This window comes from Mauremys mutica, chromosome 1 (genome assembly GCF_020497125.1).
Source record: "Mauremys mutica isolate MM-2020 ecotype Southern chromosome 1, ASM2049712v1, whole genome shotgun sequence".
In the NCBI taxonomy this organism is placed as follows: domain Eukaryota; kingdom Metazoa; phylum Chordata; order Testudines; family Geoemydidae; genus Mauremys; species Mauremys mutica.
In genome coordinates, this window is record NC_059072.1 from 360561547 (window position 1) to 360582369 (window position 20823).

A 20823-nucleotide genomic window follows, 5' to 3' on the forward strand; every position below is an offset into this window, starting at 1 on the left:
AGGGTCAGCTCATCACCTGGCTCCAGCGCTGGTGACCCAAGAGATGAAAAACATGGGCCTCCAATTTCATCCTGGACCCTTGCATAAGAGATGACATGAGCTACCGATCTCCACTCTATAGAGACAGGTTCAGAGGGGTCTAAGGCCTGGAGCAATGGGAGAAGAGCTGGTGAGGGAGGACAGTGCACTAGGGGATGGTGACGAAAGCAGGTAGCAGCATTTACAAAGTGACTGTGTCCATGGAGAGCAAGATTGACTGGTGGATTGTTGGCCCATAAAGAGCCGGTGGCTGCTCTGATCTCAGAATTCCTGTCGATACAGTCAATAAAGAGAAGGGATGTGGATGTTGTTTCCCATTACACCTGGCCTGTCACTGTCCCGTGTCTGGTTGAACATCCATGGGCCATGAAAAAAGTTACAGATTTCTACTGATCTTTCCTGAGCCCTCTGGGTGGTGCATGATCCATGGCCACTGCACGAGCTGTGGACAGGGGCTATTCAAGGGCAAGAACACCCACCCTTTCCCTACGCCCTCAGCCAGGTGCTTGTGACTGAGTTGTGTCAGAGACATGATTAACGGAGGAGCCCCAAGTAAAGCCATTCAGGCAATCCCACCCCTATTAATGGATCTGCACACCACACACATGCTGAGCCTATTGCTCACCAAGGCAGAGCAGAGCTACGTGTGTGAGTGAGGGTCTGACACAGAGGAGTCCTGGCAAGAGATTTTGGCCCAGAGTCCCTTCCATTTGTGCTGACCCATTTGCTTGCAAAGTGGTGGAAATAGTCCCCAGCTTTCCCAGAGAGGCATGTCCAGATCCTATCCTATCCCAGCCCAGCCCATTCACTATAAGGTGACCATCGCCTCTGTGACCCCGCCCCTGCCCGTCTTCTTGCCCCTTGGGGCCCCGCCCCTCCTCCTCCTTTTCCACTGAGGCTCCTCCCTTTGCCACATGTCATCCCCCAAGACTCCACCCACTCCTGCTCCTTATTTCCCAAGGCTCCACCCAGAAGCCAGAACCAAAGCTGTGGCAAGAGCTGCCTAGGGAGCCAGATCCAGTGGAGAAAATAATATATCTCCTGCCTTCTTATTCTGCCTTGAGGCCCAATCCCCTAATCCTCCTCTTCCCCTTGTGGCCCCACCCTCCTCTTCTCCCAAGACTCATAAAATCATAGAAGATTAGGGTTGCAAGAAACTTCAGGAGGTATCTAATCCAACCCCCTGCTCAAAGCAGGACCAACACCAAGTAAATCATCCCAGCCAGGGCTTTGTCAAGCCAAGCCTTAAAAACTCTAAGGATGGAGATTTCACCATCTCCCATTCCAGTGCTTCACCACCCTCCTAGTGAAATAATGTTTCCTAATATCCAACCTAAACCTTCCCCACTGCAACTTGAGACCATTACTCCTTGTTCTGTCATCTGCCACCACTGATAACAGCTGAGCTCCATCCTCTTTGGAATCCCCCTTCTGGTAGTTGAAGGCTGCTAACAAATCCCCCCTCACTCCTCTCTTCTGCAGACTAAACAAGCCCAGTTCCCTCAGCCTTTCCTTGTAAATCATGTGCTCCAGCCCCCTAATCATTTTTTATTGTCCTTTGCTGGACTCTCTCCAATTTGTCCACATCCTTTCTGTATTGGGGGGGCCTAAAACTGAACAAAATTTTCCAGATGTGGTCTCACTAGTGCTGAATACAGGGGAATAATCACTTCCCTCGACCTGCTGGCAATGTTCCTACTAATGCAGCCCAATATGCTGTTAGCCTTCTTGGCAACAAAGGCACACTGCTGACTCATATCCAGCTTCTCATTTACATCTAGGAAGAAGGGACGCAGGCCCTCCTTACTGGATGGGGGCCCAATCCTGGGAATCAGTGACTCTGAAAAAGACTTGGGGGTCATAATCGGCTGAACATGATCTCCCAATGTGCTGCTGCAGATGAAAAAGCTAGTGCAACCCAGAATGTACAACCAGGGGAATCTGGAGTATCTCAAGTAGGGGCAGAGAGGTTATTTTACCTCTGTATTTGACACTGGTGCGACCACAGCTGAGATCTCTGTCCACTTCTGGTGTCTACAGTTCAAGAAGGATGATGACAAATTTGAGAGGGGTTCAGAGAAGAGCCCAGAGAATGATAGAAATGATTAAAAAGTCTGCCTTATGTTGATAGACTCAATGAGCTCAATCTATTTATCTTAATGCAGAGAAGGTTAAGGGGTGACTTAATCATAGTCTGTAAGTACCTACATGGGCAACAAACATTGAACAATGAGCCCTTCCATCTAGCAGAGAAAGTTACAACACACTCCAATGGTTGGAAGCTAAAGCAAGACAAATTCAGACTGGAACTAAGGTGAAATTCTTTAATACTGATGGAAATTGACCATTGAAACAATTTACAAAGGGCTGTGGTTGATTCTCCATCACTGACAATTGTTAAATCAAGGCAGGAGGTTGTTCTAACTCTGCTCTAGGAGTTATTGTGGAACAGGTCTCTGGCCTGTGTTCTACAGGTGGTCGAACTAAGTGATCACAATGGTGCCTTCTGGCCTTCAGATCTGCCCAGTGGTGTTAGTAGCACGGCCCTGCTGCACAGGGTGTTGTACTAATAAACATGTTACAGATTGTGAGGCGCTCGGACGATGCAATAATTTGGGCCACAGCTAAGTGCCTAACAGAGATTTCAGCTCCGTTTGCCTTATAAGGACAATTTGAGGCACTGGGTGGAGAATCTGAACTCTTCCCAACACTCATTTTTGATGAAGGCTGTCATTAGCACATCACTCTTTGATGAATGAGTTCTGTGTCCCTCCTGCAGCTCAGTAGTAAGAGGTAGAATCAGGATGTCCTTTCAGAGAACAAAGGATCTGGAAAGTGTTGCCTGGCTGGACAGAGACCTGCTGGGCTTCACCTTGTTCAGATACTGACCCCTCACGCATTTCATGAGCAATGAAAGAAGATGAGAGGGAAAATATTGGGTTGACATGTGTGTACCTAAATGTAGATGTGAAAATGTTATGTCAAAACTTTCCATTGTAATACATATAATCATAGACTTTAAGGTCAAAAAGGACCATTATGATAATCTAATCTGACGTCCTGCACAGCACAGACCATAGAATCGCACCCACCCACTCCGGTATCACACCCCTAACCTATGTCTGAGCTATTGAAGTCCTCAAATTGTGGTTTGAAGACCTCAAGCTGCAGAGAATCCTCCAGCAAGTGACCCATGCCCCATGCTGCAGAGGAAGGTGAAACCCCCACCAGGGCCTCTGCCAATCTGCCCTGGAGGAAAATTCCTTCCCGACTCCAAATATGGTTATCAGCTAAACCCTGAGCATGTGGGCAAGACTCACCAGCCAGACACCCAGGAAAGAATTCTCTGTAGTAACTCACATCCCATCCCAATATAACATCCCATCGCAGGCCAGTGAGCATATTTACTGCTAATAGTCAAAGATCAATTAATTGCCAAAATTAGGCTATCCCATCATACCATCCCCTCCATAAACTTATCAAGCTTAGTCTTGAAGCCAGATATGTCTTTTGCCCCCACTGCTCCCCTTGGAAGGCTGTTCCAGAACTTCACTTCTCTGATGGATAGAAACTATCTAATTTCAAGTCGAAATTTCCTAGTGTCCAGTTTATATCTATTTGTTCTTGTGTCCACCTTGGTACTGAGCTTAAATAATTCCTCTCCCTTCCTGGTATTTATCCCTCTGATATATTTATAGAGAGCAATCATATCCCCCCTCAACCTTCTTTTGGTTAGGCTAAACAAGCCAAGCTCTTTGAGTCTCCTTTCATAAGACAGGTTTTCCATTCCTTGGATCATCCTAGTAGCCCTTCTCTGTGCCTGTTCCAGTTTGAATTCATCCTTCTTAAACATGGGAGAACTGCACACAGTATTCCAGATGAGGTCTCACCAGTGCCTTGTATAACGGTACTAACACCTCCTTATCTCTACTGGAAATACCTCGCCTGATGCATCCCAAAACCGCATTAGCTTTTTTCACGGCCATATCACATTGGCATCTCATAGTCGTCCTGTGATCAACCAATACCCCGAGGTCCTTCTCCTCCTCTGTTACTTCCAAATGATGTGTCCCCAGCTTATAACAAAAATTCTTGTTATTAATCCCTAAATGCATGACCTTGCACTTTTCACTATTCAATTTCATCCTATACAAATATTAAAAAACAAACTTTCAGGACATACCTATATATCGAAAGCCAGCAACAGAGTTCTAGAAATCTCTACAGGAAGGAGCAGTGGTAACTTTACTGCTTAATGGCTTTTGCTTTAGAAAGTATTTCAGAAGTTCTCCACATATTGTTTGCAATAGGTTTGTGCTATTAATTCTTTTCTTAAGTGAACAGTTGTATGATACTGTCCTCTGGTAACTGACCAGTAGCTGTTTCTAACACTTACATTCAGAGCCATGAACCCAATCCCTGTGTTATACCTGTGCAAGGCTTTCCAAATAGGCATGAGAGAACAGAACCGCTGGTTTGTGTTTCAGCAAAGACTAGAGCTGAGGTGCAGGAAAGGGGAATGCAATAGTGGTTGTATGTAATTTACGCCTATTACCTGTTATACGAGATGGCTGAAGTAACTTGCACACTCAAGTGGATATTCGTGCAAACCTAGTGTTTGCACTATTCACCCATTTGTGATGCCAACCCCTCTCCCGCCCAGCAGAAGTAATTGTCTATGTTAGCTTCTAACTTGCCAGCTATCTACAGTCCCTTGCATGGGGAAATAATGCAGGACTTGTGAGGATGAAGAGAAGCCTGTAGGATGATCAAATTCTCTGGATTCAGTCAACGCTGGAAAGGAAAAGCACTTCAGCTTCTCTTGGAGGGATTCTTGGGGGTCAGAGTATATCACCAGGAGCATTTGGTAAGGGAAAAATAAGGGAGCCTGGTTCTGATTGGATTTATATATGTGAATCTGGAGTGATGTAGTTGAAGTCAATGTTATTGAACTAAGCACCTAGCCATAAAAATTTATCCCATGAAGTGGGATGAGGCAGTGGCATAATTTGGACTCTCAGGAGCGGAGAAAATAATATATATTTATAATGAGGCAATGAAACACATTTATAAACAGCTTCTGTGCAAGACAGATAAATACACTGACAGTTTTCACCATGCAGTTGCCACGGGTTTACCTACATGTCATCATACAACGGACCACACTCACAAGTGGAGGGCCAAAAAGGGTTTCTGTGGGAATGGCAGAATTCTAAAATCACACAGTGCTCAAGCAGGCTGTGGAACTCCCAGCCACAAGATATCAATGAGGCCAAGAGCTTAGCAGGAGTCAAAGAGAAGCAGTAAGCCTGTTAAACAATCAGTGAGGCCACTGGATGATTGACCTGCTAAAGGAGCCATCAAAGAATATGAGACTAAATGAATTCTTTGCCTTGGTGTTCACAGTAGAGGATGTGAGGGATATTCTCATATGTGAGCCATTCTGTTTGGGTGACAGATGTCAGGAACTATCCCAGGTTGAGGTGTCAGTAGAGGATGTTTTGGAACAAACTGATAAATTAAACAGCATTAAGTTACCAGGACCAGATGGGATGAACTCAAGAGTTCAGAAGAAACTCAAAAAGCAGATTGCAGAACTACAAGCTGTGCTTTGTGACCTATGGTTTAAACCAGCCTCTTTAGCAGATGACTGGCAAATAGCTAATGTGATGCTGATTGTTAAAACATGCTTCAGAGGTGATCCTGGCAATACAGGCCAGAAAGCCTAATTTCAGTACCAGGCTAATTGGTTGTCAAAAACAAAGATGAACACATTATGTTGGGGAAGACTCAACACAGCTTCTCAAAGGCAAATCATGCCTCACCAATCTTTTAGGTGAGAAATCTGAGGATCTTTCCCAGGTTGAGGTGTCTTTAGAGGAGCTTTTGGAGCAAATTGATAAATTAAATAGAAATAAGTCACCAGACGGCATTCACCCAAGAGTTCTGTAGAAACTCAAATATGAAATTGCAGAACTACTAGCTGTTGTCTGTAACATATCATTTAAGTCAGCTTCTGGAGGATAACTAATGTGATGCCAATATTTTTAAAAGGGCTCAATAGGTGATCGTGGCAATTACAGGCTGGTAAGCCTGATTTCAGTGCCATCAAAACTGGTTGAAACTATAGTAAAGAACAAAATTGTCAGACCCAGAGATGAACATAATTTGTTGGTGAAGAGTTAACAGGGTTTTTGTAAAAGGAAATCATGCCTCAACAATCCACTAGAATTCTTTGAGGGGGTCAATATTTGACCAGATTTCTCCCTGGCAGCCACCTTTCCTGCATTGCAAAAACAGCATACAGGGCAGGGAAGGGAGATTGCACAAGGATCCATACATAGAAATTTACTCATGGAGAAGGGAAGGGCCCTCCCCTACCAAAATGATCAAGGGAAATTTTCATGTAGGGAACCCTTTGGAATCTTCCTTCCCTGGGTTATCCCCTGGGTTTGAAATAGAGACAACAGGGCTGCTGGGGAGAAATCTCCTCCTATGTTGTTGCTGTTTTGTTGTTTTGTTATTATTATCATTATTATTTTCAGCAAGATCACAGCTGTGACAGCATCATTGTTACTACTCAGCTGCCCCCAAGGTAGCCATGTCACTAATCAGAACCCTACGAACAGGGATGACAAGCCCGGATTCCAGGAATAGAGCCTGCAGCAGGGCTGGCACTGCAGGCCAGTTGTGTAGGATCACCAGGCATCCCTGTGATTTGACTTCCTGCAGTTTGCCATTGGCTGTCACAGGGGTTAAAGCTGGTTTGCCCTAAGCCAAACAGCTGAGGTTCCCTGACGGCCAAGTAGCCCCCAAGGGAATGTGCAGACATGCTTCATAAAGACAGTTTCCTCCGTATCTGAACAGATACTGCCTGCTGCCTGTGCAACCTTGAAAGACTCCTTTTCCTTTAGGGTGAAAACTTCTTTAGGGTGTCAGCGGCTCCCCTTCCATGAGGAACTTGGTACGTTGGCAGGTTTCACTATCTTTAAAATGTGCAGTGAAAGGGAAAGGCTGCGAGCTGTTCCCATTCACAGATGTTCTGTGCTGCAGCAGAGGACTCGGCTGGGCTGTCGGGGTGACTCAGTGACAGAGGCTGGAGGGCAGGCAGGGCTACGTAACTTTGGAACCCCTCCCCTACATCTGCCCATGATCCAAGGTGGGTTATTCAAGCTACACAAAAATCTGGGATTCAAATCAAGCTCGGCAGGGGAGGCTCTATGTATTTTGCCGCCCCAAGGACGGCAGACAGGTGGCTTTCAGCGGTGCACCTGCGGGAGGTCCACTGGTCCCGCGCCTTCGGTGGGCAGAATTACCGTGGAACCCATGGACCTCCCGCAGAAGGCCGCCTGACTGCCACCCTCACTGCAACCAGCAGGCCGCCCCACACGGCTTGCCACCCCAGGCACCCGCTTGGTGCACCAGTCCCTGGCATCGCCCCTGGAGCTCAGAGTGTTAAAACCCCAATGCCAGGAGTCAGGATTTCTCAAGGGGTCCCCTTTCTAGAGGTGCAGTGTGCTCTGGGCCTGATCATGCCAGGGACTCAGTGAGAGGAGACCACAAATAATGTCAATGACTGGTTCCGAAATCGCTTCAGGTTTATTTGCCCCTGGAAATGTAATCAATAAATGCATTTAGAAAGGTTTTATTCTCTGGCTCGATTGTGAAGGCAGGAATTCAGAGCTGCGTTGCTTTGTCGTAACAGGTCCGATAAGGCATATTTATATTTCCTGACTGGCTGAGGGCTCCAGCCCCTCTTCCATGTAGATACCCTGGTGAGTTAGAGGGCTACCTGCATGCCTGCCCCCGCTCTGGTTTCTGAGTGTCAGATATCAGGCCTCCTAGCCTTCTCTCTTATAGAGTGAAATTCCATGATCCTCCCACCCTCAGATGGGGCCTTGGGCTCCAGTACACCGTGGGTCAACTGTGCTTGCCGAGCAGGTCCACATAGGTCCAGCACATGTGGTTGACACGTGTGTATTAAAGTACAGATGCGTAAATGTTATGCCAAAAGTATTCATTGTAATACAAATATTACTAACCAAGCTTTCATGACATGTCTGTATGTTGAAAGCCAGCAGCAGAGTTGTTGGAATCTGTACAAGAAGGAGCAGTGGTAACTTTACTGGTTAATGGCTTTTGCTTTGGAAAGTATTTCAAAAGTGCTCCAAACACTATTAGCAATGTTGCTTGTTCCATTAACTCCTTGCCTGAAAAGGTGTCCAAGGGAAGGTCACAATTGTAAAATCACACAGTGTTCAAGTAGGCTGAGGAACTCCCAGCCACAAGATATCAATGGGGCTAAAAGCTTAGCAGGATTCAAAGAGGGACTGGATGTTTATATGGGTAACTAGAAAATCCAAATACATCAGTAAGGATTTAAAAAAAAAAGACTTGGAAGGGCTCTAAACCTTCCTGATTTACATCACAACATATGTCTAACTAGTGGGTGTCAGGGGGAAACTTTCCCTGGGAGCAGGTTATCTCACAGCTGCCCATTGCATGGCTTCTTCTACCTTCCTGTGAAGCATCTGGAACTGCCCATTGGATACAGGGCTAGATGGACTTTAGGTGTGATACACTCTGGCAATGCCTATCTTCCTATCAATGGTGTAAATCCAAGAGTATGTTTTTGCTGATCTAGCTTGAGCTCCTGGGAGTCTCTAGACTGAGAGGAGAAAGATGTCTTATTAAATGTCATCTAGTCTCCTGTTCTTTATATTTTCAGGAAGAAAAGCTCAAAACTCCCTAGACCTGCTGAATATATTATGTCAACTGCCAATTACACCAAAATCAACTCTGCAGTGTTCCTTCTCACCGGGATACCTGGGCTGGAAGACATCCATCTCTGGATCTCTATCCCCTTCTGTTTCATGTATGTTATTTCAATAGTAGGCAATTCAGTCATTCTGTTCATTATAAAAACAGATCAAAACCTCCATGAGCCCATGTACATTTTCCTTTCAATGTTGGCCGTCACAGATTTTGGCTTATCGATATCCACCATGCCGACGATACTGGGCATATACTTGTTTAACTGTAGGGAGATCAGCCTCAATGCCTGTTTTGCCCAGCTGTTCTTCATCCACTCATTTCAATGCATTGAATCCTCCGTACTCTTGTTAATGGCCTTTGACCGCTTCATCGCAATCTGTAACCCACTGAGATATGCTTCCATCTTAACCCTGCTGAGAATAGCAGAGATGGGACTGGCCTTTCTGCTAAGAGGGGTGGCCATAATAATCCCACTCCCCTTTCTCCTGAAATGGTTCCAATACTGTAAAGCCAATGTCCTCTCCCATTCCTACTGTCTGCACGAGGAGGTCATGACGATGGCCTGTTCGGATATCAGAGTCAATAGCATCTATGGCTTGTTTACTAATCTTTTAACAATGGGGTTGGACTCGTTGCTCATCTTTCTCTCTTATGTGATGATTCTCAAAACAGTGCTGAGCATTGCGTCTCATGCGGAGTGTCTCAGGGCCCTCAACACCTGCATCTCCCACATCTGCGCCGTCCTGCTCTTCTACACACCAGCGATTGGCTTGTCTGTGATACACAGATTTGGGAAGGGCTCTTTTCCGTTACTTCAGATTCTGCTGGGCTACATCTCCCTGCTGGCCCCACCCCTAATAAATCCAATCGTGTACAGTGTGAAAAGCAAACACCTTCGTGTGAGGATAATCAGGGTGTTCGTCAAGTGAAGAGTCAGTTCCATCAACTGGCTCCAACGTTGGTGCCACCAGAAATGAAAAACATGGGCCACCTGTTCCATCCTCGACACTTACATTCAAGACAACATGAGCTACTGATCTCCACTCTGTAGAGAAAGAGCATCTCAGGCCTGGAGCAACGGGAGAGGGGCTGATGAAAGAGGACAGCGCACTGAGGGAAGGAGACCAAGTCAGGCAGCTGCATTTACAGAGTGACTGTGTTCATTGAGAGCCAGGGGACCGGTGGGATGTTGGCCCATAAAGAACCGTATCAGTGGCTGCTCTGACCTCAGAATTCCTGTTGATACAGTTAATAAAGAGAAGGGATGTGAATGTTGTTTCTCGTTACATCTCGTGTGTCACTGTCCTGTCTCTGGTTAAACATCTATGGGCCATTAAAAAAGCTGCAGAGCTGTTGTGCAGCCACAGTCCTGACCCTTCCCGAGTACTCTGGGTGCTGCGTGATCCATGGGGGCTGCACCAGCTGGGGACAGGGGCTATTCAAGGGGCACAGACACCCACCCTTCCCCCATGCCCTCAGGCAGGTGCTTGTGACTGAGTCGTGTCAGAGCCATGATTAGCGCAGGAACCCCAAGAGAAGCCATTCAGGCAGCCCCTCCCCTGTTGGTGGCTCTGCACACCGCACACCTGCTAAGCCTACCCCCATCTATCATAGTGGCCCTGAGGCAGAGCAGTGCTTCCTGTGTGAGGGAGGGTCTGATACACAGCTGTCCTGGCGAGAGAGACAGGCCCAGGTTCCCTCCCCAGCCCCTTCATTTGTGCTGCCCCAGCTGCTTGCAGAGGGGTGGAAACAGGCCTCAGCTCCCCCACAGAGGCCCAGCTACCTGCTATCCCCGCCGAGCCCATTCACTGTAGAGTGACCATCTTTTCAAAAGGCTAAAGTGTGATACATGCAGGAGACCCATTCCCTCTGTGACCCTTCCCCCAAGACCCCACCTACTCCTCCTCCTCATTTCCCAAGGCTCCACCCAGAAGCCAGAGCCAGGCTGTGGCAAGAGCTGCCTAGGGACCCAGATCCACTGTGAGGAGCCCCAGATCCTCCATCTGCCCTGGGCAGGGAGCTGGGGGGCTCAAGAGAAGACCCCAGCCTGTGTCCCTGCCCCCCAGGATGTAGAACCCAGGGAAGATGTAGCGTTCGGTGCTCCCCACAGTAAGCTGGGCTCCTGGGGTAGCTCGTCCCATGGCCTGGCTCATGTAGGGTGACCAGATGTCTCAATTTTATAGGGACTGTCCCGATTGTTGAGTCTTTTTCTTATATAGGGGGTCCTATTACCCCCCACCCCCTGTCCCGACTTTTCACACTTGCTGTCTGGTCACCCTAGGCTCATGCCTCCCTGAGAGGCGGACCCTTGGAGGACGTAGAGGAAGAGGTGTCACGGCAAGCCTGAGCCAGTACTGATACCTGGAAGCAGGGTGGTGGTGGGCTGCTGAGTAAAGGAGGAGGACAGAGACAGAGGGTAGTACAGCCTGGGTTTAAGAGAAGACTGAATTCATGTGACACCACAAAGGGGGATCTTGTTTTAAATATTCCAGTGTAAGTCATTGCAAGGACTTGGCAGTTGACAAAATATATTGGGCAGGTCTAGGGAGTTTTGAACTTTCTGTCTTGAAAGGAAAAAGAACAGGAGACTAGATGACATTTAACAAAACATCTTTCTGCTCTCAGTGCAAGTCTAGAGACTCCCAGGAGCTCAAGAGGGAGGGATAGGTCAGCATTTTTAGCATTGGCCTGCTAATCTCAAGGTTATGAGTTCAATCTTTGAGGGGGCCACTTAGGGAGCTGGGGCAAAATCAGTACTTGGTCCTCCTAGTGAAGGCAGGGGGCTCAATGCAATAATCTTTCGGGGTTCCTTCCAGTTTTATGAGATAGGTATATCTCCATATATTAAGGACAGAGTATCTGCATGGATGCCTTGGGGCACTTTGCGATGACACCCATGTGCAGGGACTTGGCCAGAGTGTGCTGTGCTCTTGGAAGCTGTTACCAATGGGCAGAGGTCAGCTCAGCCCTCAAGCTGCTCTAAATTCCACTGAGGCATGGGGAGAACAGGCCAGTGAGTCAAACCTCTGTAACTGGCTCCTTGCCATCCCCATGTTCTACAACGTAGGGCTGCCACAGCAGAGAATGCAGCCAGGCCTGTCACCACTCAGATGGGTGTATTACTCAGTCCCAGGATGACTGTGAGCCACCAATATGATGCAGCTCTGAACAAGGCAAATAAGATCCTAGAATGTGTCAGGAGAGATAGGGAAGTGCTAATATCATTATACCAGGCACTGGTGAGACCTCCTCTGGCAAACTATGTAAAATCCTGGTCACTCCTATTCCAGAAAGAAGAATTCAGGCTGGAACAGGTGCAGAGAAGGGCTCCTAATATGGTCAAGGCCACGGAGGGCCTGTCTTACAAGGAGACTTGAAGAGCTTGGCTGGTCTAACACAAGGCAGGTTGAGCAGGGATCATATTGTTCCATAAGTACATCTTGGGAGTAAACACCAGGGAGGAAGACAAGCTCCTGAAGCTAAAGGAAAGTGTTGGCACAAGAACAAACAGGGAAAAACTGACCAGGAGTAAACTGAGGCTGGAAAGGAGAAAGAAGTTTCTGACTGTCCAAGGGGGAAGGCTCTTGAACAGCTTCCCAAGAGGAGTATAGGGAGGCAACACCACAGGTCATTTTAAAGTGGGGTTTGATGGCTATATGCACCAGACAATATGTCAGGGTCGTCAGCCATAGCAGCGGTCTCGGCTCATTTGCCCAGGAGGTCCCTTCCAGGCCTATGTCCCTATGGATCACATTAGCCCATTTTGTGTCACACTGGGAGCTCATGTGTAGTTGCTTGTTCACTGTGACACACCCCTCCCCCCCGCTCCATGCCCTGGCCAATGGATTTGTCCATGAATCGATTCAGCAGAAAGCAGGACTCAGCATTATCGTCTGGAAAAGGAATTGTTCTTGGGCTCCTGTGTAGTGATGTCACAGGAGTTTAATTCCCTGAGTTTCTGGTAATCTCAGCATGCTGAGCTGCCAGCTGCTCCCTCCTCAATGTCTAGCCCCAGAGAAGGAGGCTGGTTCAGTTGTTAACGTGCTAGTCTCGGACTCCGAAGAACTGGCTTCAGTTCCAGGCTCTTCCACAGACTTCTTCTGTGACCTTGGCTAACTCACTTAATCCCTTTGTGCCTCAGCAATATGTGTTTTTATACCTGCTCAGTGTAGAGGTTTACATAAGGGATGCAGGCAATCCTTACCAGATGAAGGACCCAATCCTGGGAAGCAATGGCTCTGAAAAAGACTTGAGGGACATAATCAGCTGAACATGAACTCCCAGGTCAAGGCTATGGCCGAAAAACTAGTGCAATGTGGGATTTACAACTAGGGGAATCTCGAGTAGGAGTAGAGAGGTTATTTTACCTCTTTATTTGTACTGGTGCGAGCACTGCTGGAATCCTATGTGCTCTTCTGGTGTCTACAGTTGAAGAAGTAGGTTTATAAATTGTTAAATTCAAGAGGGGTCAGAGAAGAGCCACGAGAATGAATAAAGAGTTAGAAAAACAGCCTTATAGTGATAAACTGAAGAAGCTTAAAGAAGAGAAGCTTATGGCGTGACTCGATCACAGTCTCTAAGTGTAATGCAGACAGACTCCAGTCGTCAGCGGGCGGGATCAAACCTCGGGCTTCTGGAGCTTAGTACATGAACCTCTACTGCATGAGCTAAAAGCCAACTCCTTCTTAGCTATGTGGGCTTTGGTCTCCTGCCTCCTTCAAACCTAGTTTAAAGCCCTCCTCACTAGATTAGCCAGTATGTTTACAAATATGCTCTTCCTCTTCCTTGATAGGTGTTCCCCATCTCTGCTTAGCAGTCCTTCTTCCTTGAACAGCATCCCATGGTCAAGGAAGCCAAAGCTCTCAGGGTCTCAGGAAGAGGGACTGGTGCATTGCCCTTTCCACATTGAGGGAGGGGCATGCTGGGTTATAAACTTACACTAGTCAAGCTTCTGACCAGGACAATATGATACAGCTCTGGGTCGTAGGCTGGAGAGCTGGGGGGGAACTGGCTGGAATCCCACTGTTGCTGGTTTATGAGCGACTAGCGAAAGTATTCATGTAACTGCAGCTGGGTGGATCCCTGTCAGTGTATGGCTGTGTAAGTGGAAGACCTGGATTACAGCTTGTCATGGCCTCACTATGTGATGGAGGGGAAGGGTAGCTCAGTGGTTTGAGCATTGACCTGCTAAACCTAGGGTTGTGGGTTCAATCCTTGAGGGGGCCATTTAGGGAACTGGGGTAAAAATCTGTCTGGGGAGTGGTCCTGCTTTGAGCAGCAGGTTGGATTAAATGACCTCTTCAGGTCCCTTCCAACCCTAATATTCTATGCCCAAGAGCTGAGCAGTGCTCCACTTCCAGGCTGCACACAAGGGAAGTCTATCAAAACAGCACAATGCAGAGGCCCTGCTAGACCATGAGTCCATTTCCCTCTTGTCATGTGCTCAGTTACTGACAGAGAGACTGTGGTTACAGGCAGGGAACTCTGGACACTTGGGTTCTGTCATGATTTGCTGTGCAACCTTGGCTAAGTCATGTCTCCCTATCCCTCAGTTTACCTATCTGTATAATGGGTATATGTTCCCATTCATTATCCTTCAATGAAATGACACTGAGGAGTATTAGTGATCTTTGATCCCTTAGACAGTTCTGTGTGCCTGCAGAAACTGCTCATATTTCCCCTTTGTCATCTTTCTCCAGGTCATTCTATCTACTGTCTACCCGGCCACCCTGGCATGTATAGGGTATCAGACCCTATGGAGAGCTAACATTAATCCTAGTTTTCTTGCTAATCAACTATAATTTTTTCAATATACACAAATACAGAGAGCAGCCAATTTCTCTCTGACTCAGCACAGAGCCCAAAAGTTCTCATCTCCCTGGGGAAGGCCACTTGATTACTGTTTACTGCTAAAGCTGGATAAACAGCACAGAAGCGCAGACAGGCTTGTCTCCAGCCTGTTAACATCCAGATGCATCTTCTCCGCTAGAGGCTGAGTGAACCCCACTGGGATTGCACAGAGCTATATTATAACAGTGCAAATCCCGGTGTCAGTTCTCAATGTGCAATGTTGCTGCAGATGCTGGAATGAGACAGATGTGAGACACGAATATCTGAGGGGGATTCCCAGGGAAGACACGTCTGTTTCAGAATTCACAGCTACCCATCTCTTGCTGAGGAGCTCACCTGCTCGACAAATCCAATGCAACAAGGACAAGATGAGAGAGAGTGTAAGTCTGTGGTCTTTTCCACTCTGCACAGCCATTAAACATACCTGGTCCCTTGCCTCCGGACATGAGCTTGCTCCAGTATCATGGGCCAGAATGTCCCTCTTTGCTGTGTCCCCATGGCTGATGATTTCCAGCCCGAACATGGTTGCATTTCAGTGGCACAGGATGAAAGGTGTTAGTGGATGTGTGATACAAAGACTAAATTCTGAGGCTGTAGCCCATAGTTTGCTCAAGCGCCACTGAATCAAAATTCCCTTGAAGTAAGAACTGATCCAACAGTGTGTTAACGCACAGACATTGCCATCCTCCTCTTAAATTTCAGGGCTCTGGTAGTTAATGGGTGTATGGATGGGGGAAAACTCTTATCTGACTTTATCTGCTGGAAAGCATGGAAATGCTTGGGATCTTCAATGGAACAATTATAAGAATTTTTTAACATGGGCAAGACATCGCTTCTAACTTAATTCATGAAATTGGCTTTACTGTTATGCTTGAAAATTTCAAAAAACAATTCAGCCATATGCAGACACCCAGGGTAAGAAATTTCAGTCCAAAAGGTTAAAGTTTGGCAAACTTATAAGCAACTGAAAATGAGGTCTCCTAATTGAAGGTGTCAGAAAGTCTTAATTAAAGTTGGTGCCATCAGCACGATCCACACTGGCCAATCCATTTGTGAATCCCATCCAGCTAAGCTCTTCTTTCCAATAATGAGGGTGGCAAGGAATTCCACAGGCTAAATATGGATTATGCAAACAATTTTCTTTTCTCAATGTTATATGTTCAGACTTTCAACATAGTTCCATGTTCCCTTGTTTGTATATTAAGATACACAGTAAATATAAATGTCTGATCTACTTTCTTTATCAATAGATTAATTGGGTTTAAGGTCATAAGGGACCATAAGAGCATCCAGTCTGACCTCCTGTATAACACAGGCCATTACATTTCACCCAGTTGCCCCCATATTGAGCTCCATGACTTGTGTTTAACAAAGACCTGGTCTACACTAGGATTTTACATTACGGACTCATATTTCCATAGGGTTAGAAGGGACCACAAAGGTCATCTAATCTGACCCCTGCTAAAATGCAGGATTTGTTGGGTCTTAGTCATCCCAGATAGATAGTTATCCACTTCCTTTGGAAAAACTCCAGCGAAGGAGATTGAACGACCTTCCCAGGCACCTGTTCCTTTGTCCTACTGTTCTTACATTAGAAAGATTTCATCTAAATCTGCCATGCTGTAGTTTGAACCCATTGCCTCTTGTCCTGAGCTTTGAGGCAAGAGAGAACAATTTTACTCCACATTTTTATGGAAGTCTTTTAAGTATTACAACACTGCTATTGTGTCCTCTCTTAATCTACTTTTTAGAAAATAAACATAAACTGGTCCCTTCAGCTTGCTCATATGGCTTGTACTCTCTCCCTCTGATTATATTTGTCACTAGATCCTCTCCAGTTACTCTACATCCTTTGTATACAGTGGTAACCAAAACTGGACACCCTACTCCAGATGAGGACTAATGAGCTATGAGTAGAGTGGTAATATCGCTTCTCATGACCTGCATGCTATGCCTCTGATAATGCAACTTAACATTGCATTTTGCATTTTCATTTTTTGAAACAGCAAAAATAATCCACACCCCTGAGAGATGTAGCTATACCAAACTAACAACATGAGGTCAATAGAAAAATTCTTCTATCTACCTAGCGACTACCTCTCAGTGAGGTGGATTGCCTGTGCTGATGGGAGAACACCTGCTGTCAGTGTAAGTAGTGTCTACAATGAAGCGCTACGGCAGCACCGCTGTAGTGCTTTCAGTGTGGAGAAGCCCTGAAGCAGATCTTCCAGAAAAGCATCCAGTCTGGATCTGCAGATGATGAGGAGTTGGAGAATCCACCACTTCCATTTGCAGTGTGGTCCAGCAGGAATCACCTTCAGTGCTAAACCTTATTTCCAGCCATTGGGTCTTGCTCTGCCTCTTTCTGCAAGATTTCAGAGCCCATTAGTACACAAGGTTTTCTCCCCATGATAGTCTTCATTTGATCATCTTTTTGATAAGATAAATAGATGAAGCTCATTAAGACTCTCACTGTCAGAGCCATTTTCTCCAGCTTCCAATTATTTTTGTTGTTGTTTTTTGATGCACTCTCTTCCATTTTTTCAACATATTTTTAGAAATGTGGAAGCCAGGACTACATGCAGTCAGTTCCATCAATTCCATATGGAGAGGTAAAATCAGTCCACTGCTCCAGCTCACTGCTCCCTTGTTTATGCATCCAAAGATCGCATTAGCCCTTTCCACCACAGCATCACACTGGGAGCTCATGATGAGTTGGTTCTCCACAGTCACCCCTAAATCCTTTTCAGGGTCCCTGCATTTCATAATATAATGCCCTGGTCTGTGGGTCAGGCTTGAATTCCAAGTTCTGAGAGGATAATTTTACATTTGACTGAATTAAAACACTGTGTTTGCATGGAAACAGCTCACCAAACCCTCCACAGCAATCGATATGCCTGCCCTGTTCTCCTCACTGTAACCAATCTGCCAATCTTTGCATCATCCACAAATTTTGTCTGCAGTGATTTTCTATTTCCTTCCAAATCATTGATGAAAATATTGAATAGCATCAGTGCTAAAACCAGTCCCTGCAGAATACCACTAGAAACACCTCCATTCCCTGACAATGACCCACTGATAACTGCTTTCTGAAATCTGTCAGTTATCCGGGTTTTAATCCATTTAACTCCACTGCTATTGCATTGTGTTCATTTTTATCTTACCGCGAACGGCTTCAATCCCGCGGCGTCAGGACGGGTAAGTCAGTCGAACTAAGGTAGTTCGACTTCAGCTACGCTATTCGTTCGACCCCCCACCCAGTGTAGACCAGGCCCTAATGTTTTCTCCTACTAAATCAAATGCCTCAGAGAAATCAAAGTTTATTGCACCTGCATCATTCCCCTGATCAATGAAACGTACTCTTATTAAAGGATGAAATCGGGTTTATTTGAGAAAACATGTTTTCCATAAACCATGGTGTTGACTGGCATTAATTATATTCCTCCACTTTTTCTTTTTAACTAATCTAGTATCAAGATTTTTTTTTCCATTTTTTCTCACCTTGTCAAATATTTTTAATAAACTGTCCCTTTATTTTGCTGTAGTTTACATTTAACACAGAACTGTCCTCTATTTGACATTTTTCTTTGTCTCTGCTGCTGCCTGATTGCCTACGTCCCATACCGAATGAGCTGTCTGGTTGATCTGGGAGTTTGTGACTCCTATTTCTAGTTCTAAGGTAGCACTGTAGATGCTGTTTAAAATCCTCCTTGACTGCTAATGCACTGGAAAGTATTTCATCACCTCAGGTGAAACACTTGATACTGCTTTGGAACAAAAATATTTCTTGAACACATCTACTTTTTCTGCAAAATTAACAAGTTTCCTTTCTTTTTATTACATGTTGCTTCCCCCCCACACACACCTTAATTGTTGTCTGTATTTTGCCATTGAAACAGGTTTTTGTTCAAAGTTCTCTGCTTTCTTGACTGTGGAATCTTGGCTTTGTAGCTAGGTAATAATTTCTTCTTAAAGAAATCCCAATTTTCATTCCTATATTTTTTGTCTAAATTTTTTCTCCCAATCCATTTGTTGATAATTTGCCTCAGCTTTGGATAACTTGTCCTTTTCAAGCACTAAGTGTCTTTAGAGGTTACTCGTTGGGAAATCTTCTTTGTTTGTACATTTGCATGTAATCGGTTCCATTTTTTTATTTTGTTCTCCTCTATCAAGTGTCCCCTTCCTTGTTTCTTCTCTAAAATGAACAGTCACCGACTTTACAGTCTGTCCACATAGGGCAGCCTCCCACATTCACAGAGCCTGCCCCTTTCTATCTGCTATGTCCTTGTGTGACCAAAACTGAGCGCTTATCCAGAGCAGGTTATTCTCCATCCCATTCCTTGGCCATCCGAACATTATCTTTGTTTTGGCCACTAGTGCGAATGAGCAGGTATTTTCATGGCGCTGCTAACAGTGAGGCCAAGGTATTTTCCCTGGGATGTGTTCTATTTGGGATATTTGCCCCAGCACCTGTCTTGGCAAAGGGTTGGGTATTTTCCACTCTCAGATTTTGAGCAACCGGGTGCATGGGGAAGTCCCTGCAGCATGAACTCTCTAGCCTGGCTTTCATTGCATTGAGGAACAATGATGGATAACTGGAATCCACACTTGTATTTCCTGCTGGTGCTTTTTTAGGTTTCCCTCAACACAACATGGAGGAATTATTGATGCATGTAGAGCAGGGGCGGCTCCAGGCACCAGCACGCCAAGCATATGCCTGGGGCTGCAAGCCACGGGGGGCGCTCTGCCGATCGCCGCAAGGGCGGCAGGCAGGTTGCCTTCGGCAGCATGCCTGCAGAGGGTCTGCTGGTCCCGCGGCTTTGGCGGACCTCCCGCAGGCGTGCCACCGAATCCGCGGGACTGGGGAATCCTGCCTGCTGTGTTTGGGGCAGCAAAATACCTAGAGCCGCCCCTGATGTAGAGCCATAAAAATGGAATTGACAATAGTAGGGTCAAATTTTTCATAATTCATTTATCTCAATAATGAAAATGGCATGTTTTGTGTGTGAAGAGTGAGCAATCTGTTTCATCCATGAGAACATCTTACAGTTGTGCATGTAGTGTCTCATATTAACATTCTCTCTCCATCCAGGCATTTGTACTGAGACCTTCACCATAGATCCTGGGCACCTACAGAAAGGCAGGGGAATATATGGTACACGCAGGAGACATTGATCTGCCTCCGAGTTGGATACCTTATCCCCCTACTCCATGTCAGATTCCAACACAACCGACTTCACCAACCCCTCCACCTTCATCCTGCTGGGCATTCCTGGGCTGGAGGCGGCTCAGATATGGATCTCCATCCCCTTCTGCACCATGTATGTCATAGCCGTTTTGGGGAACTTCATCATCCTGTTCATCGTGAAGACAGAGCCGAGCCTCCATGGCCCCATGTACTATTTCCTCTGCATGCTGGCCATCACCGACCTCGTGCTGTGCACATGCACGATTCCCAAAATGCTGAGCATCTTCTGGTTCAATTCCAGGGAGATCAATTTCAGTGCCTGTCTCACCCAGATGTTCTTCATTCATTGCTTCTTTGCAACAGAGTCTGGGATCTTCATGGCCATGGCTTTTGATCGTTATGTGGCCATCTGCGATCCCCTGAGACATTCCACCACCCTGAGAAACCCTGTGGTGGCCAAGATCGGCCTGGCTGTGACGTTGCGTGGCAGCATGCTCGCACTGCCCTGTCCCTTGCTAGCAAGGCAGTGGCCATATTGCAGAACCAACATCATCCCCCACACATGCTGCGAGCACATAGCTGTGGTGAATCTGGCCTGCGCTGACACTCGCATCAGTAGTTACTATGGCCTCACTGTGGCAAACTTGGTCATCTGTCTAGATATGTTCTTTATAGCTGTGTCCTATACCCAGATCCTCAGGGCCATCTTCAGCCTCCCCACAAAGGACGCCCGACTCAAGACTTTTGGGACCTGTGGCTCCCACCTCTGTGCCATTTTAGCCTTTTACATCCCAGGTCTCTTCTCTGTCCTCACGTATCGGTTTGGCCACCATGTGGCTCTGCATTTCCATGTTCTCTTTGCTAATGTGTGCCTCCTGGTACCCCCCATGCTAAATCCCATCATTTTTGGGGTGAGGACCAAACGGATCCGGGACAGGCTGCTTCAGCTTTTTACTCATAAAGGGACCTAA

At 46.4% G+C, this 20823-nt stretch overlaps 2 protein-coding genes across 2 annotated transcripts; both read left to right on the forward strand.

Moving 5' to 3' along the window:
- Positions 1–7130: 7130 nt before the first annotated feature.
- Positions 7131–9981, forward strand: LOC123352460 (olfactory receptor 51G2-like). Its single transcript, XM_044992602.1, has 2 exons — positions 7131–7198; positions 8768–9981. The coding sequence occupies exon 2, from the start codon at positions 8808–8810 to the stop codon at positions 9741–9743; it is 936 nt and encodes a 311-aa protein (XP_044848537.1). The 5' UTR covers positions 7131–7198; positions 8768–8807; the 3' UTR covers positions 9744–9981.
- Positions 9982–19875: 9894 nt separating this feature from the next.
- LOC123375995 (olfactory receptor 52M1-like) lies at positions 19876–20823 on the forward strand. The gene has a single exon (XM_045027557.1). The coding sequence runs from the start codon at positions 19876–19878 to the stop codon at positions 20821–20823; it is 948 nt and encodes a 315-aa protein (XP_044883492.1).

Bases quoted from the DNA above. Each gene is read 5' to 3' on its own strand.
- LOC123352460 (XM_044992602.1), top strand. From the start codon at position 8,808: ATGTCAACTGCCAATTACACCAAAATCAACTCTGCAGTGTTCCTTCTC.
- LOC123375995 (XM_045027557.1), top strand. From the start codon at position 19,876: ATGTCAGATTCCAACACAACCGACTTCACCAACCCCTCCACCTTCATC.